The sequence below is a fragment of the Gallus gallus genome, chromosome 10 (assembly GCF_016699485.2).
Source record: "Gallus gallus isolate bGalGal1 chromosome 10, bGalGal1.mat.broiler.GRCg7b, whole genome shotgun sequence".
Lineage (NCBI taxonomy): Eukaryota > Metazoa > Chordata > Aves > Galliformes > Phasianidae > Gallus > Gallus gallus.
In genome coordinates, this window is record NC_052541.1 from 16,625,066 (window position 1) to 16,652,908 (window position 27,843).

The 27,843-nt window shown below is 39.4% G+C and overlaps 1 protein-coding gene across 12 annotated transcripts in view; it reads right to left on the reverse strand.

Annotated features, from left to right (window-relative positions):
- The window catches only part of FAM169B (family with sequence similarity 169 member B), a 266,727-nt gene that overhangs the window by 200,032 nt on the left and 38,852 nt on the right, over positions 1-27,843 (reverse strand). For 4 of the 12 annotated variants that reach the window (XM_040706470.1, XM_015292268.4, XM_413882.7 and 1 more), the window contains 2 exons: positions 26,711-26,839; positions 21,761-22,169 (listed from right to left, as the gene is read on the reverse strand). The exons of the other annotated variants lie outside the window; for them this stretch is intronic. In XM_040706470.1, coding sequence (XP_040562404.1) covers positions 22,150-22,169; positions 26,711-26,839 — 149 coding nt within the window. In that variant the 3' untranslated portion in view covers positions 21,761-22,149. Of the gene's footprint in view, positions 1-21,760; positions 22,170-26,710; positions 26,840-27,843 lie in introns of those variants that run through there. 12 annotated transcript variants of the gene reach the window in all.

Below are 27,843 nucleotides of genomic sequence, written 5' to 3' on the forward strand. Positions count from 1 at the left end.
GGATTCAGTGGAAGTCAGAACAGTCGGAATCGAGCAGGATCCCCTGGCTATTCCACAACTTTGGGAATTTATCATTAATTTCAAGCCCGGCAGTCTTTGATTAATCGGGCCAGGTCACAGTACTAAGCTGTTTTAGACTGATGTCCAGCTAACAGAAAAAGCCAGAAGCCAGAAACACAAGGAGGACCACCTATCATGATTCATCAACAGGGTAGGCATCCTCAGACTCTCAGTCCAAGAGAACTCCCACTTGTTTCTAAGCGAACCATTCAAAGACTGCATTTTTTCCTGAATGGATCAGTACAGCTCATAGACTTAAGGCTATTCTAGAATGAATCAATGGCATTTTTAAACCACTCTGAGTTAATATCAGTCTACACTGCAATATGTATATCGATAGCTGTTTAAGTGAAAAAAAATATATTTTTTAAGAAACGTGAATTCCCTTATGCCCTACTTTGGTAGCTTAAAGATTGTAGGAGGTCAAAAAAAATAGGTCATTGAAAATAACATTGCAACAAGAAATTAATTGCAAAGAACGTTTAATATGACAGGGGACTACATAAAATCCTATTATATTTCTCCACTATCCTACTCAGTAGTCTGTACTACTGCTATACTCAAAGGCCAGGGCAGTCTCCCAGGGTAAATTGCTACATTAGTTTGACATTTCTGGCTCCAATTAACCTTATATTTGAGCTATTTTCTGAGGGTTTTTTTTTTTTAAATCTGTGATAAGGTTATGTTTTTCTATTAGAGTTTCAATTGCTTAATGGCCTATTCCTGATGCCAATCCCTCTTTATACACACTCTAGGTAAGAAAATTAGGCCGTACTTTGACAATGCATTACCTCCAGGAGCAGGACCAGCTTAGGGCATTCCAAACTCTTCCTGCTTGTCCCTGAGCTCACAGGACAACACAGTCCTCTACTTTGTACCCACATGGCTAAGTGTTGCACTGCAGTACAGGAACTAATGAGGCTTCAGACGCTTGCCAAAACCCCAATCTTACTAAGTTTGTGAAGGAACAAAAAGAACAGGGAAGGAAAACAGAACAACATCCTGTTATTGACATTAAGGGCATTGCATCAAATCACACCTTGCATTCTGCAGTTAGCCCAGCTGTAAACGCTAAGGAGATCATGAAGGCAAGTACTGAGAGAGTGCTTAGCTAGATGAACGTCAGTGAAGATACCAAAGCCAAATCACAGCTGTTGTGGTTCTGGACTGATTACATTTTGTGTATAGCAGTACACAGATTTGGAAGCAAAACACAGCAGTTCCTACTGTGAATTGTGTGGTGCCAGCTCCTGCTCTCTTTCCTCAGGCTTTAAGATGTAATTGAACTATACTCCTGATGAAGTGCCATGCTACTATAAGGGACGGAGACTGTCACATTCAACCAATTCCTAGGTATGCCTTTCATTTGCATGCTTGGAGATCATGCAAGAACAGCACAAGCTGGATCACAGAGGGCTTCCATGCACAAATGAACCTTGATTAAGAAAAAAAAAAGATTTATATCCTTCTGATCTATACATCAGATCAAAATCACACGGAAACGAGCAATGCAAATGATTCTTCAAACAAGAAAAGAGCAGTGCCAAGATCTTGCTTATACCTGAAACATGGGGTATAAGTCTTGGTTTGTAATTAGCTGGCAAACAGTTTACTCCGAGTGCGAAATATTCAAAACACCAAATTCAAGCTACATGACCTATAGTTTAGCAGAACAGTCACTTCTAATGCTTTAATTGTAATTCAGACAAAACATTCTTATGTTTACGAATGCAAATTCATTAGCCACAAACAATTGCCAAAAAAAAAAGCTTTTTGAAACTTTCCCAATGTCAAGTCCGTTTACTAGAAGGATTCCAGAAGAGAATTACTTGGGAAATGCAACATCTTAAATGTTATTTTTGTTTTCATATTAATATATTTTAATCTGAAAGAATAATAGCTAGATTTTGCAGATCCACTCAGCTCCAGTATTAGGTGAGTGGTATTAATACTGCACAAAGCATCACAGAGACAACTACAGAAGTGCGAGAGCTGAGATATGGTTGGCAAGGAAACCACAATTTACAATAGCTTGGATTTTCATATGCAGAACCTACCACACTGTAATGTTAATTATGTACAGCAAGGCAATGCTTTGCTTCTGAAGTCAAGTCACTCCACTGACTATCACATGAGCCAAAACTAAGCAAACACCGTGTACTTCCATCACGATGCAGAATTTATCTGATAGAGCCAATGGAAGTAAATGGCAAAATCTGCTTTTTATTCAGTGGACAAACATCAGCACCTTGGGATTCATTTTACTTATTTTAATCCATTCTTAATACCACTTATGATCCAAAATTAAACGCTATAGTGTAATCTGTATCATGTAATGCAGTCCTCTATTAAAAATAAACAATGATCTAATTTTGGAAACACAGTGAGAAAATAATCACGGCTAAGATTTTCACAGGACTGATATTTTAGTTGAGGAACTTAAAAGGCAGTGCTATGGTCTTTGAGAACATGGGAGCTCTTAACAAAAATAAGGACGCTTATTCAGGTGCCTAAAGAAAGCTACAGTTAGATGTGAAGTTTTAGTATCCATCAGAACATCTCGACATGAAAGCGATGCTCCTGAAATATGAAAAACATTCACCTCAAACCTGAGAGCTTACTCAGGATCTTATTAAAATAAAGCAAATGCAGAGATAATGAACCCTGAAAAATCCCATTACTGAGACCTGACACACAAGGGTGACTCGGAGCCTAGCAGAGGTGTCCAGACTCAGAGCAGACATGGGGCAAATTTCAGCTCAAGCTGCTGACAGCAATTGGCTGTTGCTCTCTCCCTTCTTCTCAGCACCTCAAAGAACTCAAATCCCAAATGTGAAAGATCCCATTTGGACAAACCCTCCTAGAACAGTGCTAGTGCATTCTGAACCTGGCAGTGAGATTTAGATCCTCATAGTGGACGTAAGGCCAGGGCAGACCCTGCCCTGCTCAGCAGAGCTGGCCATTATGCAATTGGCCAATTGGCATTGTAAACACTGGGCGAGCGGCACTTCATCCATCTGGAGGTTACCAGCATATCATTTATTTATTGTCTTGTCTAAAAATTACCTTTAGAAATATAAATGCTAATTTCACCATAAAAAAGATTGCAGAGATTCAGGCTGGGGGATGTTTTCTACATTCATTAATGCAAAATCAACCATTCTGTTTTTCAGGAGCTAAGGATCAAGGACTGTCTTTTACATAATTAAAACTCTGAAATGTTAATATTATCTTCCCAGTACAAGATTTGGAATGCAGGAAACACCTCTCTAAGTATTAATTGTGCAGAATAATATGGCTGTCCATCTGTATGATCTGCTCATCCTTTGATGTTTAAATTGATCCCAGTATTCTGGAGACAGCTTCTGCAGAACTGATTTCCTTGTCTTTATTTTAGCTAGGTTCATTCAAAGGGCAAAATATCTAAGCATTCAGCTTTTGACCCTACTAGCAAATATTTAATGTATGAATTAAACTGGACAGGGCTTTGCCAGAAGCTCTCTTCATGTTTTATTTCTGAAGCTATTTTTGCCAACATTTAATCGCTTAAATGTAAGGAGATAAAGACATCTCTGACAAACTGTGTTTATTGAGCTAAATGCAATCAAGGAAAGCCCTTTTATTTTTTATAATGGGTTCAGCGCACTTTGCATCTCTGGCTTTATTCTGAACACAATGTTACAATCCAAGAGGATGATACAGTAGTTAATATTACCACTAAATAAATGCACAAGTGGATGGACACAGAAGGCAAATTGACAAAGAGATGGATAGATGAACTGAAAACTGCCTTTAATAGGCTCCCATGAAAAAAACAGTGGTGTACAATGCACAATCTCCAGTTACTCTCCTGCTCTTTCCATGTCTATTTACAAGGGACTGTTCTGTAAAAACCATCAGCAAGCAAACAAGAGCCAGGCACCAGATTAAAGGTCAAGCCAGCACCAACAAAGCATTAATTAAAAGACAAACCCCCAATTTTCACGCCCTCTCCCCAGCCCCACCAATAAGTAAGCATTAGAGACCAGCCACCTTAAATATTCTGGATATTAACGATGATCTCTGAGATGAGTAGCAGGAGGAGGAAAGCAGCAAGGAGGAGAAGGTTTTAAGAACAAATAGCCCAAAGGTGGAGAGAGTAGCAGCAGAACGTGAGAATGACAAAATCAGGCCAGTGACAGGTGGAAAGGGCATTAGGAGAGAACATGATCAAGTAATTAGCAGGTGGAAGTGGAAGTTAAGGGTCAAAATCAATCTGTCAAGGGACAGCAGGGAGGTATTACCATTCCAACTGGCTCCTGATTGACCAGTGCAGGAGGTCTACAGGCTGCTGGGAAGAAATTGCTGCCAAACATTTATCTCAGCTCTATTCTATCTGCAACATACTTCAGAACAGCCCAAAATTGTACTGCATGTCAAAATTGCTGTTTCTGCTACACATGCTCCTTTCTGGGTGTAAGAGAGGACTTCCACTTTGTTCCCAGTATGCAAAAGATGAACACATCTGAACAGAGAGACAGGCACTGCCCAAACTAATTCCAGTAAAGAAACTATTTCAATGCAAGTGTTCAAACATAATGGCCTGTTCACATCATTAACATCTTGGATCCTTAATTTTTTTCTTTAAACTTCTTATGAGGACTTGTCATAGCAACACAATACAAACAGCTTTAGACTCGTGGGAGATTTTTCCCCCCGGTAAGATGAGGGGAATTTATACACTCTTCTGATTTCAACAACACAACTGAGTCTCTGTCCTTCTGAAATACCCATCCTTTGATGTTCAGATCCACCCTCAAGTACTGGAGAAAGCACTGTAGAACACATTTCTTGTCTTTCTTTTAGTGAGGTTCATTCAGAGGTCAAATATCCAAGTATTCAGCTTCTGACCCTAGTTAATCTGACTAGCAGGAAAACTGTCTGTAGTGAAGTGACAGAATGGCAAGTGGTGAGACAAACTTCCCTACCACATGTCCTACAGGACAGAGTGTTGTCAAATTTCCATTTACCATCAGGGAAAGCATAGTGTTGTATCAAGTGAAGCCCTCCACCATGGTCCAGTCACCCCTTGCTGCCCTGCGGAAGTCAATAATAGTGGTGATTTTTGTCATGGGATAGTGAACTGTAATTTAAGTGGGGGCATTCATCATTCAGAAGTCACAGTCGAACAAGCTGCTCAGTGATGACCCTAGGGCACTCTCAGTCACAAAACCAGATTCAAATAGTGAGCTGGGGATATAAATGCTCATGTTTAGAGACAAGTGTTTACATTCTCTCTCTCACTACTTCTATTGTTTAATAGGTGGGTTGAGACCTCATATGATGCCCTTCAAGAGTCTATAAAACTATATGAGCTTCAGCAATCCAAAGAAAAAAAGAGACTGTTAATTAGTCAACACTGATGATCTGCTCACATTCATCATAAACAGACAAAAAAAAAATGTGCCTCAGGCAAGACTTTTCAAGAAAGCTAGGATTTTTAATGGAGGTGAACTATAAGTCAGTAAGACACTGAGAATATTTCATGGCCAGTGCAGCATACATGGAACACCTTTTAATAGATCATCAGGCATCTTTATGATTGTCTAGTTACCATGCCCATCTAATTACCTACTGGAAAAATTCTATCCATCATCTACTGTCTACCTCCAGTGCAAACAATGCTACTGTCCGCTCCAGTTTCTCAGTCAGAGCAGACTGCCAGGAACAGTAGCAATAATGACATCCCCTTCTGTCCTCACGGGAACTGAACACAGAATTATAGCTGCTGGGATTCTTCTGCATGCTTTTGCCAGGTCTGTTGTCAGGCTCTAGCTGGAAGACAGACTGGAACCAGAGATGGCTTCATAAAGAAAAAGTAAAAAATGAAAAAGACCCACAACAACCAGATGTGCCCAAAAATTGAGAAAGAAGAACCTTCCTCTCATATGGCTGTACGAAACTTCCAGCATTTTGCGACAACCAGCTTTAGTAAAAATATATAGCTCTCAGGATTTTGTTCCTGCTCTGATTCTTATCCCTTCACTCATCTAAGCTTTGGTATCCCTTGCCTAAAGAGAGATGACATTACTTTCCCATGCCTTGGTAGTTTTGTGAGGTTTAACCCTCACAAACCCAGAGCAGATTGGGATGATTGAATGTTAGGCTGAAGAGAATGTTCAAGGCTTTCTTACTTGAGAAAAAAAAAAAGGGAAAAAAACACCCCAGCTAGGGGTAGAAGACTGTTCCCCATCTTGATGAGGCAGCATTCAAATGTTTGGAAGCAGTTTAACCCCGCTCTGTAAGGCTGCTCTCTGGCTCAGCTGGCTCTGAACAATCATGCTCTGCAATCACCTCTTTTCATACCCATTACAAAAGGTGAGCAATACTTATTGGTTCAAGCAGGGCCAAGGGCTGACATTAAGCAAATTTCAAGGGTTATTTGAAGTTAATTGAGTTTAATCATGTAATGATTTTATAATTAGTCATAGTTCCCAATCTTGCACTGAAAAAGTCACACTTAAGAATTATTTAAAAGAAAATTAAAACCAATTTAGAGCAAGCGAAAGGAAGCTACATCCATGATTGGTGGGACTGGGTGAGGTGATCACAAAGTGCAGGCTAAATGCACTAACTGCTTCACTGCGCTCAACCTCTGCCTTTAAGTGCAGCAAGCTGAAGTCCCAGCTGGGGATTTGCACTAAAGCTAAGGACAGCAGTAAGTTTCCAAATGTTAGTTATGCTGACTTAGTGGTATTTCTCACTGGCAATGAGTTGGGTGGATTCTGCCCCAAGGGAAAAGAAACTTCAGAGTTTTTCCACCTCACTGGAGCCAGGTCCATCGAGCTGGTTCAAAGGCAGGCAAAGGCCAGGAAACCGTATCTATGTATCCTCAAGATCCGAACTCATCAGTGGAAAATTATAACCCTCGGTTATATACGGAAAGGTAAATCCTGCAAAGATAGTTATTCTCAAAATTCGAGCTGGTGAATCTGAAATGCTATTTAAAAAAAAAAATCATGTGAATTGGCATGTACAACAATAAATGAGTTGTAAACAATATTAACATCCATGAATTCAGTGAAGTGCTGACAACAAAGCACCACCTACTGTGTCCTCAACTCTGTAACACATTCAGGACAAGTGGAGCACAACACCTCAAAAAGGAATGCTGCATATGTGCTTAGGGATAAGGGAGATAAGGGACTTACAGATCATACAACCATCTACCTGCTTAGCAATTAGTACCTGTGCTTCTCACTTTCCCTGAATCCAGGACACTCGTTACAGCAGCATGATGTGGTCTCAAGGAGCCACATGGCATTAAAGTACAGCATATAAATTGTGTGGGTCTGATGTGGGTTAAAGCATGTGCATGTTTCTCTTGAAAGTGGAGGCAACATGCAAACCCGTTCTGAATCTATGTATACCATGAAAATCCAGCCTCTGACACAAAGTCATTACATTCCTAGGAAGAGAAAAAATAGTGCTTCCAGAGAATGTCCCAAGATGCAAAAGTAAATTGCAGTATTGGACACACCAACAGTTGAGATTTTTGGGGTTAAGGACCGTGTGGGCCCATGTCTCTCTTCTGGTCTGGCTCTTTCCCCTGCTATCATCCCCCACCAACCAAAAAGACACCCAAACACAATTTATCTGTGCAACTGAACAGCCTTGTGAGGATGCTAATTGGATGTGTGTCTGTCCAATGGCACATGAAGTAATGTAAGGTTTCACACAGGTTCACACTCTTTGATGTGGCATGAAGACATGCACCATGTGCCACAAGCATGGCAGCGCTGCCACGTTCAGGGCAGGTCCCACGGTGTACATGATTTATCTGGATTTAAGAAGTTAAGCATTTATAAGCAGCACTTCAGTAAAGACACTTATCACCCTGCATAGAGACATAATTATTGATAAAATCATACTTTTTCTCATCACCCACTGATAATTCTTCTATAATTGTCTTGCTTATTTTCAACAAATTACAGAACTGATCTGTTCCCAACTACTTGGTGATAATGAACCACAGGAAGCAGGACTAGCTGAGACGATTTTTTCCTTTTGAATACTTAAATTGTGTGGAAAATTCAGCCAAGGAAAAATAATCAGACAAACAAAAGTTCAGAGCAAAAGTAAAAGTGGAGTACAGTATTCTCCAACTCTAATATCTTCATAACCAAGTTGAGTTTTCATTTTAAAAAAAATTGAAGTGATACCATCTTATCTTTAATTACAAATACATATTGCAGGTATACGTATTCTGACTTGAAATGACTGGTTCTGCTTTTACTGAGCAAGAAATTATTTCAGTGACAACACTAGGATACAAGATACTCAGAGCAGCCCAGTAAATATTAGGCCTTCATCCTCTTCCACAAAGGAATGCCTTGGAGGCAATGCTCTGCAGGATCTGAGCAGTTACAAAGCCTGACAATGCTAGTGCCTGCCCAGTACAGCACAACACACCACACTGCTGAGTGCTGCCTGATGCAAAACCTTTGGTCCTTTCTGAGAGCAAATCAAGAATGAGAGGAACAAGAGGTCTGTGAGATAGACCTGTACTCAGCAGGGGCCGTGCACTGGGACACACAACGTGCCCCATGGATAGCCACATCAGAGGCACTCAGCTGGTGGCTAATTCTTTCAGAGGATGCCCACCTCCCAGGACAGTTCAACAGCGAATGCTTTAACTCCAAAAGGAGGGGTTTAAAATGATGAGTCTAACAAAGGCTTCTTTCCATTTTAAACACAATCATATCCACAGCATTCCTACCTTCTCCCTACAGCCATAAATAATATCAGTGTATTACTTAATGATATGACTTATTTATTATTTATTTAAATGATTTATGTAGAGCCTATAGCCTTAACAACTATAATGATAACGATTCAAAAACCAGAAGCAACATGAAAAGGAGATGCTTAAATAATTAAATGCCTCCCGCCTTTCCCGAAAGAGAGCTGAGGAGCAGTGTGTTTTTCTTTCTTCAGATTTTTAGTTCTCCTACAAGTGAAAGGGCAGAGTGCCATTGGCTAAATGCTAGCTTAGCAAAGGAAAAACAATAAATCAGAATAACCAGTGTTACAGAAGCTCTTGTCTAGCATTTCCTATCCACGCATCTCGGAGGGAGGGTAGGTACCACAGGACTTATTTTACAGAAGGTGAAACTGAGGACATGGAGGTGATACAAACAATCCACAGTCACCCACAAGTTCACTTGCAAAGTTGGGCATAAATCTCCTTCTCCTCCATCTGTTAGACCAGACCTCATCCACTAAGCCATACCGCTTTCCCATTTCCTCTTCTTGAGCTTTTTCTTTCAAGTCTTTTCTGAATCTACCATGTACCTTTATATCCATCTTTTTTTCAACCCCCACCTTTAAGCATTCCTTCTCCCTGGCAGTCTTTCCCTCCAACCTCACCTCTCCTGGCATTCACTTTTTACTCAATTTTTCCAAATAGGTTTTATTCTCTGCAACTAGATAAATACTTGGCAACTCACAGTGCAAGTGGATAATTGAGCACAGTTGTAAGTGGATTATCACTGAAATGACTGATTTTACACAATGCAAAAAGCTCAAGGCAGCAACAGGGTGCTTTGCAATTTAAACATTGTAAAGAGAGTGAAAATATTTTCAGGTTTCATTTTAAAATTTTCTAAATGCACAGTAGAAACCGATTTCCCAATGGCAAGGCATAAATACACACTGTAAACTCAAGGGGAACAGATGAATTATTAGAATCAGATTTTACAATACAGCTGGAGCACTGAAAATAATCTGAAATTTTTAAAGATGTTCTGGACTACTCTTGAAGCCAACAAAAAGACAGAGGTGCCTCGAAATCAGTCTTGACTTGTAATGGAAAAATTACTGAACTAGACTGACAAGTTAAAAGTTAAAGTTAAAACCCTAAATACTTAAACTCAGGGATCTCAAAGTTTATGTCTATATTGTAGAATATTCATTGGAATGGCTTTGAGAATTCATTCATGGTTTTGACTGCTAACTTACAAACCCAACAGCTTTTTAGTCTAGAGATCCTCTCTGTTAGTTTAATACAGAACTAGCTCATTACCTAAAGAATTCTGAGTTTCTCATTGATTTAACTGAAAGTACAGATAGCCTACAGATATTGGAAAGATTTTGTTGGTTTTAACATACTCAAGACACCGGAGTCATTTGATAAAGCAGTTCAATATCCAACCCTACCAAAAACTTTTTGTGTGACCTTGGAAAAGTCATTTAGGTCTACTCATCTGCATTAGGAAGCAAATCCACCTACATAATGCAGAGATGGAGACAGGCACCAAAAGAATGGGGATGCAGACCACCTAAATAATACATAAAGATATTACTTTCTCCCACTCTTCATCTCCTCTATTGAGTATTGCTCATTCGATGCTGCATTATCTTTATGGCATACTTTTCTCCCACCTCCAATAGGATCCCAATTTCATATACAGTCTTGGAGTATTACATTATTACAAATAAAAATACAAATTCCAAATTGTTATATTTATCTCATCACAGCTGCTTACATTTAAAAGATGTAACTGTCACAGTGAACAGCTCACAAATAACCTGCAAACTAAGAAGGAAAAATAAATAAAATGCTTTGTTAAAAGTTGTTCAAGGAATGATTCAAATCCACAGTCAACATAAGAAAACCACAGTCTGCTCAGTGACCCACCGAGAACACAAAGATATATGAAGTTTGAATGAAAAAATACACAACTTAATCTGCCAAACTACTTTCTTTATTCTCAGAAAGAGCAAATAAAGGAAAGCATTTGTGAATAAGACTATTCAATACTGGAAGCAGGTATATTAGATATGGTGGACTGCAAAAGCAGACTCAGTCTGCTGGAGACAGGCAGTCGCAACAATTTCCAGTGTCAAAGAAAAATCTGGCACCTTGTTAAATATTAATAAGCTGTCAGGGTCAAAATGTTTAGGTCCTCCCAACTCAATCACTTTCATTTCTACTTCTCAGAAGCCATTCAATCGGAAATACCCTTTCCTGTCTTGCCCCTCCTCATCCTGCCATCTCACCCAGAGCCATGTAAAATCAGATGAATATGGACAGTAAATGAGTTGATAGCCAAATGATGCTTTTGTCTCCCCTGCCTTTGTCAGTATGCATTCTGCTAGTTTTAGTGAGGCACAGAAAACTTGAATACAAGAATGAGAACAATGCAAGGAGTTAGTTTAACAAATCTCTGCCGCATTTTCTGCAGGTTAGTGCTATTGATTACTGACACCTAAGGGTCTGACACATAATCGATAGACCTCATGACCCACATATGTGACATGGCCTGTGGGGGCTCTAGAAACAAGAATGAACATGGCAGTTCCATCTGAAGCTTTTCATATAATATTTATTTATTTATTTATTTATTTGCAGGCAAAGCTGTTTCTGCTCAAATTACTGTCATGGTGAAAACTGGTGTCAGAGGAGGATGCTCATTTCTTCTCCTGGTACCTGAAGACAAGAACAACAATAACTGTCAGTGAAACAAAAATCAAACTCTACATCAGCAGTCTAGGAGCTAAAGCTCCCATCCATCACAAAATTATTTATTCACAATGAGAAGTAGTCATCTGAAGAAGAACTACTTGAATAAGAAAAAGAGGCAGAAGGTGTCTCACCAGCTTACCTTCATGTTTATGCAAGGCATCAGAGTAGTGCAAATCAGCATGGAAAACATCAGAAGATCAGAGGAGCTCTCTTCTGGTGTACAGTCCTCAAAGACAGATGGTGAGAAGAGCTTTCTCTTTCACCAGTTTGCAGAACACCACAGCCTTCTCCAAATGTAAATCTTTGTCTCTTCATTGTCTTCACGGAATACAAACTGGTTACTTTGGATAACGTCTGGGTCTCAGGAGCTATTTCAGATGTGCTCATTTCTTTGACTGCAGCACTGATTTGCTGGGATTTTACACTCCCAGAACTCTCCTTCTCTCAGGTGACTATCTTTACTGTCTCAGTGCTGAATTCCCTCTTATGCAATCTCCAAATGAAGGCAAAGATATGACATTCTCCATCAGATTTTCAGATATTACTAAAATTCTTCCTCCCGTTTCTCCAGTTCGTTCTATCAGTTGCTCACTATTCCCCAGTTCGTTTCTAGCTTGTTGGGTTTTTTTTGCTTTGTTTTGTTTTCACTGTCTGAGGTGCAATCGCTATAAATCATCAGCCATTACCTTGTCAATGCAATATTTTAAGACCAGCTCATACACATGAGCCATAAGCAGGATCCTTACAATAGCACCTAAGATAAATGCTGACTTTTAACTTCATGAGCACGAGAAACAAGTGAGAGCACTTATTATACAGTTACTGAATCCTGGCTAGAGGAAGCCAGGAGACAAAGAAAAGTTCACCATTTCTTCACGTGGTCTGAATATGGCTCTGGGCATCTTCACCCCCATAAACCAACACTGAGGATGAAGGTGTAAGTCTCAGACTAGCCAAATGTTATTGGAGTGCTCTACTGCATAAGGGACAGATACTTCACTGCTTTGGTTAATTCACAGCATTAAGCAGATTATGTCCTACTGCTACTATACACCTTTCACAATCATAGCAAGTTAATTATCTTCTGGATGAGCAAATTCATGCCAGAATAGCCTAGACTTCTTCATAAGTAAGCAACGGCTTTCATACAGTACCTGCCTTTTTACAGCAAGCAATATAGCCTGCTGTCAAATCAGGCCCCATGAACCACTTGGCGGGGCTGTCTGAGGCCACAAAAAGCATCCTGCTGTTCTCATCCCTGAGGACTTTTTGCCCCACTTCTGTCACATAGACACCTTCCTGGCATATTTTGAAGGAAAATATGTTTCTGACCCAAAGCTACACGCACTTTCAGTGTTCATTCCAAATCACAAGGAATCACACTGCTGGAACCAGAGACTTCCCACTGATAGCGAGTATTCAGGACAGAAGCTAAAATCTCACAGAAATCCTTTTGTATATTAACTGGTCTCCAAAGCACCTAATCTTGAGATATCAGTCAGCAAAAGTCAATTGAGATGCTGTTGACAGGTCATCCCACAGTCCTGTTCACTGTGCCAGCTTGTGTCATGCTGGAAAGATTTCAGTTCTTATGAATTCCTTGTCAACATGAGCAAAGTTCTTATTAGGCCAGTGAAGCATGCATTCCCTAATGCGTGTACCATGATGCACTGTGTGTTGAAAAAGGGCAAAGGTAGCTTAAGACAGAGGAGGAAGTAAAGGGGGGGTGACCAACACTCACCTAGTGATCTTAAAGCCCCTGTAGTTCTACAGTGGTTCACTACAGCTCTCACTTCTCAAAATGGTGAAGCTTTCAGATGCTCAACACCAAGCAAATCTTGGCAACTCAACCCTGTCCACTCAGATTCTCTCCTGAACATCTAACTCCAGCACTATTCTGCCTCCCCTCAGCAAAACACACTGGTTCCTGATGCTGAGCAGCTTCACATCAGTGCTGTGCTTCACCCCACAGCTGATCATATTTAAGCAGAGGTGGAACGTAGCATTCAGCACTTAGTCTGTGAATTGGTCAGACCCTTCAGGATGAAGAATACCACATATTTTACCCACACGCATTTCACACAAGCCAACCACCTAATTCTTTTTCTCTAGTTTTCAATTTCTGCAAGACACTGTTATTTTATGGAGAGCTGAAAAATACCCATAAGTAAGTCAGAGGCAAATAATAATACCCATTCAGCACACCACTAGAAACCCTATGAAGATTTTTTCTTTCCACAAGACCCAGCAATATCCTGCATGAGAGGTGGCATGCTGCTATCATTTCAGAGGTACAATCTTTTTTTTCATCCTTCCTGCTGCAGAAAATTCTTCATCACCTCCCTGTAAACACTATTTCTGTTTTACTCTGCTGTGCCGCTTGGGGAAACACACTGCTGGGCGCAGGATCTTCCTGGTATCTATTTTACGCCTCCGGGAGTTTTCCAGCAGCCAGCAATAATATAAAAGATCACCACGGACTGTGATGTGACCAATTACAGCAGACAGCAGTTATTTATAGAAAAGTCAGCAGCAGTGAAGCTTTAACACCAGCCGGTGCACCCCTCTGCTTCCCATCACCTAGTGTGTTTGCTAGCATCCTGCAACATCCTGAATAGCAAGGATTTTTAAAGCAATTACCTTGCTACCTCACAAAACTGTGTAGACGCATGGCATATGCCCACAGGACAACGAAGGCATATCACTCTACACGCATGTGATCCTTGAGATGCCACTACGTATTTAATTTTCATAAATTGTTGACCCCAGATGTCACTTTCATTCCCAAATCCTTGTCCGCCTACTCAGCAGCATAGCACGTTAAGGCTCAGCACAGTCAGTGTGCATAAGACTCTGTAACACACACTATCCTGATTTCTAGCTGTTTGGAAACTGTCTCTTATTCCCTCCACACCCTGCTATAAGGTCTGTCCAAATACTAAAGTACAAAGGAGGACATGCTAGCTAGGTTTCTTTCTGAATTTCCCTTATCATGATCTAAACCAAAGTAGCTGATACAGCTTTCATTCTGTTGATGCAATCAGAGATGGAAAAATCACCAAAAAAGCTAGAAAAATCACAGCAACCAAGAGGGAGATGCTACTTACTGGGGACATACCCTGCCTCAACAAATCCCTGCTATAAGACAGACAGTGGTGATGGTCCCTAACATATAAATGCCTGTTTTCTGAGCTGACGCAGGATAAGGGAAGTTTGGGTGCTCAAGTACCTGACATGAGTAACCTTAGAAATATGGATTCAAGATGTAATTTTTAATTATTTTTCTTCGTGAATTTTTCATATGCTCTAAGTGCAAAACTGCTCATGGAAACTGAGGGAAAAAGTTTATGGCCTCTTCCTAAGGTGAGCATTTTACAGCTGAGCACAATGCAGAATGAAATGCAATACTGCCATCTACTGCCTGGGCTCAATAACATCTCCTCTCCATCTGTCACATTCAGCTGAAGATGAGATCACTGTTTCAGGACAGGGAATCTTCTAATCATAACAAAAATGTGATCTTGACTGATCCAAAGGTCACATTACATTAATACAGTCTTCACAGCTTTTTTTTAATAATATAATTAACAATTTCTGCCATACCATTAAGAGAATTAGAGACCAAAAAGCTCAAGGGGTATTGACCTATTCAGTTTCAGTTTTTAAAATAACCTCAAAGCAACACAGACTTTTTTTTCCACTACTACCACCACCTTTAAACTCCCAGATACATAATTCTTAGATGTGCTTTCTATTTGTGTTCATGGATATCATACTTTTAGCAAAGACCTGTATCAGCCAGTAGAGCGGATCTCCAATCTGGTTAGCAGCTTTTATCTTGTGAACCAGTAGGTCAGGTTAGAACACCTTATGCTACACTAAGAAGAAAAACACCACTAATTAGCAATCTTGATACCACAGTTTGATGCAGAAAGAGACTTACTTCTACAATGATGCTACAGTTCACTACCAACACATTCTCCAAGTCAACATTCTCATTCTCTTAACCTATCATCTCCCTAAAGTGCATCTGTGCCTCTGCAAACGATTTGGAAAGCTTTAAGTGAATTAAATAAAGCCTTCAGTATATCCTGGATGATTTTTGCTCACAGTAAGCTTGCTCTTCAGCACCCAAAGTCACACATTCAAATGGTATTCCTCAACAAGTGGTACTGTTAGTTGGTTACTAAGTTTTAGTGTGAGCATCCTTGGGTTCAAACTGCTCCTTAGCAGCAGTGCCATGCAGGATGATGGCTCCCATGAATAATCCACCACCAGAACACAGTGAGGTTCAAACTATTCAGAGGCTGTGGCTAGAAAGCTAGGTCTGAGGCACACTGATATGACTATACAAGGAAAGTCAGCATCAGAAAGCAGCAACACAAAGCCTCACCCTCCATGAGTTCCTTGAAGACTTCAGCCAGAATGGCATTATACCATGTGTCTTTATATCAGCTGAAATCTGTTCTGAGTTCAGTTATTATTTTTTTCTTCTAATCCACTATACACCAAAATTTACAGTCCATATCTATTTTTAAAGAAAGAGAATCCTGGGTAAGTTGTTTTGAGTCAATTGCAGTTTCTGGCAGGGTTTTGTGATGGAAAATAGACTCGTCTGAAGCTCCACATTACTCCTGGGCAGGATACAAAAGGAGAAGGGCAGAACTGCGCATGTGCGTGAAAAATTGCAGATGAAACCAGGGGACCATGTAAAATCTATAACAACAATAAAGAACACAGCTCAGCTCATGTCATCACCATATGAGCTTATTGTCCTGGGCAAGGGTTCAACAATGGATTTGGCAAAGATGATTCTTTCTGATCAGCATTACATCAATCCACAGCTACAAATATACCAAATAATCTAGCATCAAAGCTGTCAGGGTTGTATTACCCTGCACTTCTGGGTTCTGAGCAGCAGAATACTGCCTGCCTCCTGGATTTTTAACAACAGTGGCTTTTTCACTTGGCTAAGACAGGCAAGAATGTTTGTCCTGACCTTGCTAAGTTGAGAGGTGAATTATCACAGCATGTCTTACTTCCCCTTCAGATCCCATCGCTGAAATGGCAGGGGACAGGGAATCACCTCTGTCCTTGTAATTATGCTGCATCAAAGAGACTGGTTGATCTGAGAGAAGGCTGTGACCAGGCAAAAATAAAAATACAGAAGCAAAAAATCAGGCACTTCTACTGCTTGTAACTGATGTCAGCTCAGTCTTTGGTAGAAACTAGCTGTCCTGTTCCTCTTTGGACTTCACTCTAAGCTAAGGCCTGTAAGTCAGAAGCCAGGCAAGGACAGAGCACAGCATGGTACATCCATCTGTTGGAAGCCAAAGCCTCTCTGAAGCTCTCAGTCTCAGATACCTCAGTGAGCAGAAAGACGTAAGATTCCTCCCTCCCACCCCCAGCATGGCAGAGCAACATGCTTTGCAACCTATTTGACAACTCACAAGGATATTACCTATCGAAGTTCTAATGTCTTTGATGCCTTAACCGTTCAGGCAGGACAGGCTAAATATCATCTCGCAGAAACTTCTGATGTCTACAGGGAGCAAGACCCCTTCTTGACCTTTTCTCTTGCTATTTTGCTGGTTTTGTTCTGTGCTTCTCACAGGTGATCCATTCCAGATGCACAAAAGAGGTCAAACTAGCAGAGGTGGCTTGTGCCAAAGGCTTTGGCTTCTGCCAAGAGACACTTGAAAAGAAAGACATTTGTGCTAGTGACATAGAGCAAAGAGGGACAATATGTCTTTTACTCCAATTGATTTACCCACCAACCTTCTACGCAAACAAGGATAAAAGCAGCATTTCAGTCCACATTACAGCAGATGGGCTCTGCATGCAGCACGAGAGAAATAGCTATAAAAAAAAATACTGAGCCAGCCCCAAGATCTGGAGAGGATGGGATAATCAGAAGGCTTTTTTATACTGTGCAGCTTGAGGATGTCATTTACCTAAAGTGCATCTTAGTTAAGATAGTTATCAAAAAGGGACATGCCAAGCAGCGAGCAACTTAGAAAATTAGTCAGTTGAACTAATCCTTTTAGGACTTGTTTTTCTCTCCTCCTTGCACAAATCTAAGAGAGGATTACTGGTTCTAGATAGGAAGACAGAAGGTATGTTGCACATCTGTATCTCCTAAAAGCAGCATGGAACTAATGCCATTAAGCCATGGCCACTCTGTTTACCAGAGAGCACAAATAGCTCCCAAAGTGTTTCTCCACTCACGGTCACTGACCTTTAACATACCACAGTGCAGAGAGGCTGAGCTATTAATTTACAAATCAGATACTGTTGAATGAATACCGACATCCCCAAATGTATTCATGATGGTGAATGCAACCTCTGATCTCCTCCATGAGAATTTTTAAAAAAGTTCAACTTTGTCTAAGTGTCAAGTGGCTGGGAGAAAAGAATCCTTCCAGATGGAGGTTACTGATCTTCTAAAAATGAAGTCTCCATTTTAAATTAAAACCAAAAAGACTGCTTCAAAAAACCATCACCACCACTAAAGTAAATAAATAAATAAATAAAATCCTTCAAGGCACAAAAATTCAATAAAGCAAGGATAGAGTCTAAGACAAATAGAGAAGATTAAACAGAGACTTTACCATCAAATCAGATAGCAAGAAGAAACAAATTGAAAAGCAGGCTAATTACAAACTTCTAATTTTTTCTTCTGCGTACCTAAAATTTTATTGCATACTTATCTGCGGCAAGAAATACATAAAGGAAGGCCTGAGTTAGTACTAAACGACTAGATATATCTGGGTATGTATCTATATATCTCTATATATTCTTTGTTTATGCAGTTGAGTGACAAGTTTGACAAAACAGAAATTCTGTTTGGACATGTTAATTTCATCTTTTTCTGCAACATCCTTGATATGCTAATGGCAAAAAGGATAGAGTTAGGTAATGAAGTTTAGACTGTTCTGCTCACCCACTCCTTCCTCATCTACAGGACACAAAAATGTGATTTGAACAAACCTACATGATTCCAATTCAAAAATAAACAAATAAGAAATAAAATTAAGCTACATTTTCCTCTTTCTTAATATGCTCTTTTCTCCTTTGGAAGACGGAAAACAACAGGAAAGGAAGAAACTTAGCCTATAGGGCAAGTAGAGAATATCTTTACTTTTCTAATGCTGAGAACATTCTCAGCACATTATGTGACAGGTGTTATTACATGCAAAAAAAAATAGCAAAGACAGTACTCAATAGTACTCTGAAGCAAAGTGTAGATCAGAAAGAGAAGGGTCAAAAGCAGAAAGTGAGATGCCTAAATTAACTATGTAACAACAAAAACAGAATTATCCAATGCTGAGAATCCATGACATGGCACAGTCCTATCCAGGCTTCTTGGTGAGACATGAGCATGAATGGACACAAGCTGGGTGCAATTTGCATTTGGTGCTACCCTGTGACTTCATCTTGGCTTCACAACTATTTGAAAACCATTACCTCTAGACCTACTCTAGACAAACTCCATAGATACAATGAAATTGAGTATCAAACACAAAAGAAGCTTTACTGCACCCTAATCCTTCTTTCTCTTAGCAAGAAACCTTCCTCTGGAGAAGTCAAGCCAACCAGCAATGTGTTTAAATCTTGGGCACTGCCTCAAACACCTAAGGCATGGCAACAACGGTAAGCTATCTAACAGTGCCATCTCGTGGCAACATTAAGATGATGCTACATCACCTCAACATTCATGTAATACAGCGCAGCCATTGTGAACATTAAAGACGAAACATTGAAACAAATACCTCTTAATTTCACTGCATCATGTAAGTTTTACAGTGCATGTTCACCATTAAGAATGCCATAATTATTTACAACCACGTCTCAGCAGTTGGGAAATGATAGCCTGTAAGAGACAGAGTGACTGTAACTGGAAATGGGTCTCTGATGATGTTAAAGCTTCTAAAAGGAATAAGAAAATAAATCTCTCTGAAAGGATAAGAATGATTCAAGGTCTGGAAAATCTGCCTCACAGAGACAGATTCAAACATCTCAGGGCTGTTCACTGATGTAATGACTAGATCACAAGGTATCTACCAGCCCCTCATGGAAGGAATCCTGATAGTACCAGAGCCAGCATTAAACAGAAGAGAAAAATCCACTATGGGTGACCTAAACAAAATGAATTCAGTCTAGAAAATTGAGTGCACATATAAACACAATCAAACTTTAGAAAAACTTACTAAGGAACATGGTGGATTTCCCATTGCCCAACATCTGAGAAACAAAACTGTCAAATCAAAATCATCTTTCTATAGAATGGGCTATGTTTCAACCAAAACCAATCATTTTTGATACAGCAACCACACATGAAACTGTCTGGCTTACAATATGTAAAACATCAAGATTGATGAAGACAAATTTCTAGCCTTTAAATCCATGTGGCCTTTTGGTTTGGGGGTTTTGTTTGTTTGTTTGTTTTTGAAAGCTATTCAAACGTTGATTCAGTTGGCACCCACTCACCCAGATCACTGCTAACACTAATACTCATGTTTAACATCTTACTTCTAGGCCAGACCCATTTATGTCCCTAAGAACAACTGCTGCCATCCCTCTCATGCACAGACATTTACCTTCTTGTCTCCTAAGCAAGAATGCCATCACGTCAAGACACAAATTTAAATATAGTATTTTGGAAATCTAAATCCAATAATTGGAATGCTCATTCAAAACTCTGCCACTTTCACAGTACTTTGAAATCATTCTACCCTTGAATAAACAGATTTCTTTTCAATAAAAGAATTTTCACTGGGAGAAAAAGATATTTGTGTTTTCTCTATTACATTCCCTTAAGATAGTGAAGATATTACATCTATTTTTGCTTCAGACCCTCTTAGGTCTTTGGACTGTCAAGATCCAAGCTTCTAAATGAATCAGATACATTAAAGCACAAACATCAACAAAAATAAATAAATAAATATTCAGAGTAATTGTTCCATAAGCCCACATTTCTGAAAGAATAAAGAGCAAGCTTGTACCCTCCTGCAGCCTGTAGCCCACCTGTAGCCCATCAACCTGAAGATGAAGTTAGTCCTAACTGTATTCTCTTATTCTCTTTGAGACAAAAGAGCCATGGGAACATGACTAAGGCTGGCACACATTTCAGAGTTTTACCTTTCTTGACAAAAACTGGTAGTTTCCAAACACAGCTTTTGATTTCAATATGCCTCAGAAACTTGGTTTACTGAACAACTGGAGTTACTCAGATGTTTGATTAAAGGCTATGTTGTATCTAAGGTCCTTAAACAAAACCAAGGTGACAGGGATACATATGAGGAGTTATGCAATACAGGCAAGAAAAATACATATCCCTATAGTATACCAATAATGTCTGCCTACAAAACTGCCTTCCTGGTAATATTGGATTTGTTTCTGGAAAGAAATAGCTACCTCTCCTTCTTCCAATACATCCATTTAAGAATTTCAGGCTGCTAAGTCTATTCAGGTTCCTCAAGACACTAGTGCTGTTCACCACTGGGCTCATCTCTGCAAAGAATTCCCCACAAAACTAAAGATCTGATTCTTAAGAATTCACTTTCAATTATTAATACCATATTCAAGCATTAGAAATTTCTCACTAAAAAGAATTTAATACAGAATCAGTTTTCGGTGAACAAGATTTCTTCATCAAGCCATGACCCAAGTAATCTGGTGAAATCCATTACACTTCTATGTTAATTAAATAAAAAATAGAAAAGATCCAACCTGAAATAAAACATGCAATATGTAATCTATACAAAGTGCTATACTCTAAAATCACTCACAGAATGAGCACAGTGTCTGAACTTAAAGGCAATTTAAGGCCGATAGCTCACCCTCTTCTGTGTACCAAACTTTTTCTGCATTAATGGAGTTTGTATAACCTCCTGTCCACCACAGGGTTTAAGGCAGATTTTTCTGCTAGAAAAGCTCAAATGAAAGCAATTGAAACATCAATTGTTCACTCTGAAAGGAAGGTTACAGCTGTCATTCTGATACCAATGTGTGTTGCGGTATCTCTCTTCCATAATGCAGGATGTGGTTTCCATAGAAATATCTCTTACATCAGTATCTATGAGCCCTCCAATTATTCCCTTTTGGTCATCTCAGGCAATCCATTAAAATCTTTCCTGAGCTGGGAAATAACTAGGCTCAATCACTTGGTAAGAAAAAAAAAGGAAAAGACAATCAGGAAAGAAAAGCTTTATTAAAACAAAGCACAAGAAGAGAACAGGTTCCCTGCAAAAAAATTACATCTTACCTGAAAAAATCTCTCCGGTGTTACAAATTATGAACATTCAATTACATTTTTTTTTAAACTAGACTGAGATTTTGCTGTACTCTTAGAGTGCAGATATGGTGTAATTCTGAATCATTTGATGGCCCTGTCTCCAACAACATTCCAAGGACCTGCTCCTCTTCTGGATCCTCTGCATTGTCGCCTATTGCCTCCACCTTGCTCTATGTCCTGCCGCTCAGGACTCCGTGAGTTTAGAGTCCCTACTGCTTGCTATGCCATCTTCTTTATTTATTTATTTATTTATTTTCCTGTGGCACCTCCTGCCTCCTTCTCAACATCAAGAATGTATTCCGTGCCCTGAAATTAAAACCAAGAACATGAGATTATACAAAAACAACATAAAAACAACATAAGCACTGACTTGCCTGTGTCACTCAAGGTCCCCATAAACATGCAAGGTACCAAGAAACTTTGCTGCATTGTTTACAAAGAACAGTTCCTTTCCTGTTGCTCTGCCTACATTTCCAGAAGTGACAGCATTAAGAAAATTGGAAGTCAATGAAGCCTTTATCTGACTGGGTGGGCTATAGAGCCATGACCACAATACATAACGTGAGAGTGTACACCACAGGGGTTAGCACTGCTATGGTTCCCCAGGAGATTCACATCTGAAGAAAACAAACTGATTTAGTTGTTGTGCAGCAACCAAAACATGTTGGGGAAACAATCCCTACAGCTCTTTGTTTTCCTTCCATTCCTCACTCCTTTTTCTTTATTAAGTGAAAACGCTTCACTGCAACTTTTGTGTCGCAGATACATAATCCTATAACTAGGCTGAGGCTCCACTGAAATCTGTTGGCCTTTCTTAAGCCTTTATCCTGCAAAAAGCTAAGAACAATCAGTTCTGCAGCTCAGTAGTGGCATAAAGCACTTCAGACTGTAAGGAGCTTGGCCTCCTCACTCTAAAAGTGTCATGCTCAAGCTACTGTACAGGTGCAGGAAAAAACACAGGTTGAGTTCAGAAAGCCATTGCATGTGCAAACCTTAAGATCTTCTGTATACCGGCTTGGTTACAGTTCGTTTATCTCAGTAAGGATCAAAACAAAAATAGTAGTGAGAAATGCCCTTTATTATTTATATTATCACAAACTACTACTGATTAGCTATATAAATCAATGGGCCAGCAGTAAAATAACACCCACTACTATTTGTGAAGATTTCTAATACTTAAAAATCATTAATTCACTAAAAAGGGAAAAGGCCACCAATGACAAAGCAACTCAAAATGGCAAATTTATCACTGCACTTTATTCACCTGGTTGCATCTGATTGTCTGTGTTTACTAGTTTGAGTATTCTTCACACAAGACGTCTGTTCACCCTCTGGAGAAATGAGAATAGTTCTGCCCCAGAAACAGTTAAAAGTGAAAAAATCTCAGCAGGCTTTCACATAAATTTTCACTTCAAAAACGCATGAGAAAAAGCTGTTTGGATGCTACCCCTCTTACCTTGCTTTTGTTAATTAAACAAACCAGGGCAGATGATGACAGTACCACAAAAGACAATTTAATCTGTTTGATCAAGAAACAGCTATCTCTGTTTTCTAACAGCTTTCTGACTAGCACTTAAATATTTAAAGCTCCACACTTAAAGGGCTCCCAAGCCAATCGTCTAGCTCGACCACAGAGGTATGTTTTGTAGATGTTATCTGAATACTTCTTCAGTTTCTGCCTAAGAATTTATATTTGATTAAGTTGGGTAAGTTGTTCAAAATATGTTTTTGTCTATATCTGTCTTTTGGTAGCTTCCATTATCCTCACAGATTAAACTATCAAATTGGACAAGTTGAAGAGAGTCTGTAAGCCCATTTTTTCAATGTTTCAGAAGAATCTTAATGATTACTGACACGGCACAACTTGCAAAGAACAGCCAAGTGGCACTAAGCAGATCTAATTTGGTTATTACTTGAAGAGAAAGAGAGAAAGAAAGACCAGAAACGCTGAACTGTATCAAGTTTACCACCAAGACCAAGTGAATGTAGCTGCAAGGGAGCATTTATACCTTAAGAACCTTATTTTTAGCTCCTTACGGTGAACAACTATACTAGAAACCAAATGACCCTGGGTCTTCCTTAGCCTGAAAGTTCTGCCGAATTAATAATCCATTCATTTCTAAAGCCCAGAAAATCCATAACCTTCTTCCTTTTCAGAAAATGCAGATACTCTGAACAACTCAGAGAAAAGATTATAAATAGGTTAAATTAGTGCTTAAATTATTTTAAAACAGCTGAAGTCACTACCGTGTAGATTCTGCAACTAGGACTCAAACAATCATGTTAAATGATTTCTGTTTCTCCAGTCGGCCACAGAAGAAAAATGTCACTATGTTTCTATCACTGGGGGTACTTGCTATAAGTAAATCTCTCCATTTTTCAAACAATTAGAATTAACTCAATATGAATGATTGCAGCTATAGGTGATGACACGCTTAGGAGATTGATTTTTATAGATGTGTATACATCAATATTTTATGCATCTATGCAAAATCAAACTGAAGCATCGTGGTGCTGCAGTTTATCTGTATTGCCACTAGATGCAGCCACGAAACCTTGCAAAATTAAAAACTCTAACCTCAAGGCTACAGAAACATTTTTGGAATACCTAGGATTGTAAAATTCTCACAACAGCTTTAACAGTATTCATTCCCGAGACTTGGAAAACACAATGTAGTACAAACAATTTTTTTTATTTATTTATTTTTAATAATTTTGTTCCAAAACATTGGAAAGCATCGCCAACAATGACAGGGTTCTAAGGAATCACAGCAGAATAAGTAAGACTGGTCTATTTTTGTGATTGTTGCCATAGATCCAGATTGGAGCTGACAATGTTGATTTACATTGTGTTTTTCTTTCTACACAACGGAGCAAATAGGAATGAAGCACCGTGCTCCCAAGTGTTTATATATTCAACTGAATGTGTCCACGTGCAACAACAGGTAAGAGCACAACTCCAATGGTTTCCATACTATGCTACATCACACTCCTCTTTTTTGACCCTACACCACAGCTCTAGAAACAAAAAATTCTCCTTGCATTTATGGCAAGCAGCATGACAGGTCCTCCTAAAAAGCACGTTTCCTGCACTCAGAACATATTTCTGCTTTTCTACTATCTGCTATCAGACAGCATGAAGCCCTGGAAAATTCTTGTTATTTCCTCACCAGAGCTATGTAGGCCTAACACTGACTTTAGGACAAAGCACAACCAGGGACATCCTCCCCACATTTTATCAGGTATTATCTATTCTGTGCTCTCAATTGGTAATCTCCTGGGTGTGTAACTAGCACATTACAAATACGCAGGTAGATTCTACAGGTAAATAAAAATAACACCTCTATTACACACAGTTTTAAAATACTATTTTTTATAGAGAGTTGGTTTTCCACTGAAGGCAGATAAAGTAAAGCCTGCTCAGCACATTCAGTGTAAAGAAAAGTGCTGCCTGGTGAGCCGTGCACCAGAGTGGAGAATATAATTTAAAAAGCAGATTTTTATTATGTATTTAAGTACTAAGTTCAGTGGCTTCTGCTCTCTTCTGCTAGAAACAACACACCACAGTTCACAATCTATTTATCAGCCAGACCCACTCCCACCCCTACTTCCCCTACCTCCCTACCCTGCCGTTTCTGGTTTATAGTTTCCCTTTTCCTTCTTTTTGTAGACAGAAATGCACAGTTTCTATCCCCAAGGCAGATCCCAGGCTTCACATGTTTTTGTAACTGACAGCCACTCTGGTGGAATTATATTTACCTGTGTTTCGAGTTGTTTCTCTTTGTTTATTTTTGTTGAAGATGGCAAAAAAGAAGAATGAAAAAAGAAATTACACTCTCCTCTAGGATCTGCTTTCTTTTTGATGGCCTGATCATAGTTCTCTTCAATTGCCATTAATAAACTGAACTGAGCAGGATGGATTAAAGGAAAAAGGAACACCAGATTTGTTGCTTTAAAGCATGAGGAACATAAATATAATGGCTTCAGAGAAACTCAGCCTAGGGCAAAATTCTGGCTTGATTCTCCTGTGGGGTTCTGCAGGCAAGATGAAACACAATGTTTTAGCTAAAGGTCCCCAAGCCAGACAAAGGAGGACAGATGTGGGAAGGGGTGGGAGCAATTTGCTCTGCAGCACTCCTTGCTCTGCACTTTCAGAAAAAGACAATGTGTGCCCTTCTTTTGGAATCTAATGCTGATCACAGCTTGTGTGCAGGCAGCAGAGGGGCCTGTCTGGATCCCCAGGCCAGTTGAACAGATTGCATCAACAAGATCCCCATATGAACTGTCAAAAGGGTTTCTACTCTGTCGCTGTATTTTATGAAGTAGGCAGAAAATGCTCCCAGCAAGAGGGATTCACCCTGTAGGAGAGAACTTTCAATCTTCCAAAAGCCATAATGAAAATTTTTGTGCTTCCATCCAAGAATGGTACTGGCAACAAATTGAAGGTAATTAAACACTGCCCACTGGCCATATAAATTTATCCTCTGTAATAATTTCAGAGATACAAACCCCTCTCCATAACCCAGATATTCTGCTGTGCAACAACAGTTTTTTGGGACTAACTTCTAAACTGCTGTAAGCGCACTGCAATGAAAGTTGCAGACACTTCATGCTGAGACTCTGATTTGTTCAATCCCTCTCAGATTCTCTGTAGTTTAACTTCATTACCTCATACTTTCTAAGAAACGTCCTGTTTACTGGGAAAAGACCAGTGAACTGGAATGCATACTCAGTGGCTTCTCTATATGCAAACTACATAGACACTACCTTCTATCACTACCTAACCTTTGATTTTAATTCATATCTTTATACAATTAACGTGGACACATGCACACTGTTTAACTTACTTCCTGAGAGGGATGACTCCATCTGAATTTTTAACCAGATATTCACTCGTTGGCTCCAATCTCCTGGTGCTTCCACCTCCCACAGTCGCTTCTGCTCCTCAGGGTAAGCCTGCAAGTACTTCAGGCAAACTGAGCAGGAAAAATAAAAAGGTAAAAAAGCATGAATGAGTGAAAAGTACAGTGGAAGGGGGAGTGTATTCTATCCTGGAAATTCTCTGAGACCTACTTCCATTAGTTCCTTTTCTTCTCTCTTCTCATCTTCCTTTTTCTTTCAGGTGGTGCTTTTAGAGAAAAGCAATGTGGAATGGCCCAGACAAAAACTGTTGAATTCTGTCTATCTGCTTCAGTTTAAATTACTTCCTCACGAGTACGGAAATTCTGCAAAGAACTTCTGCAGGGCCTGCATCACAGAATTACCTCCAGAAACACAGCAGGTTTTAAATTAACAGTAGTGTGTGATTTTTTGCCCTCAGTACTTTGAAATGAAAGGTGCATCAGTATCTTCCAGCTTTAAAGATATGAATGCTTCTTTAACTTCTACTTATAGACAAAAAATTCCTATCAGATTGTTTCTGCATCAATACCATGTTCCATTCTAGTACTGCATTCCACTGCTGTGGTTTATTTATTTCTTTGGACTGGGAAAAGAGAAAATATGAAGAACTAACGGAGGAATAACACGGTTACATGTGTCAGAGGTGTGATTGTCTTTAGAAACTGTATTTCCACAGATTCCATTCGCTGTCTCTACATTGAGAGATTAATATAATTTGGATATACAATCAATTTTAGGCATGCTTATTTCATTAAACTGGAATTGGTCTTATATAGCAGTTTCCCTAGGAAGTCTGCAAGGTGGCAGAAGTAAGAAGAAGAATATGTTACAGGACATAGTTGAGAAAATAGGTGGACTAGTTGAGAAACTTAACAGGCATTTTTAAACTTTGTATAACCAGTGTTCTATCAAATTATACCGTCTGTACTAAGGCAGCAATCTGTAAACAGGTATATGATTTTTGTGTTCTCCTCTGACCATTGTACTCCATCACACTGCAATATGAATTTAAATGGGTATTTTATCTTCAACATTTAGTTGAGTTTAACAATGGGATGTCAAAACTCAAACTAGTATA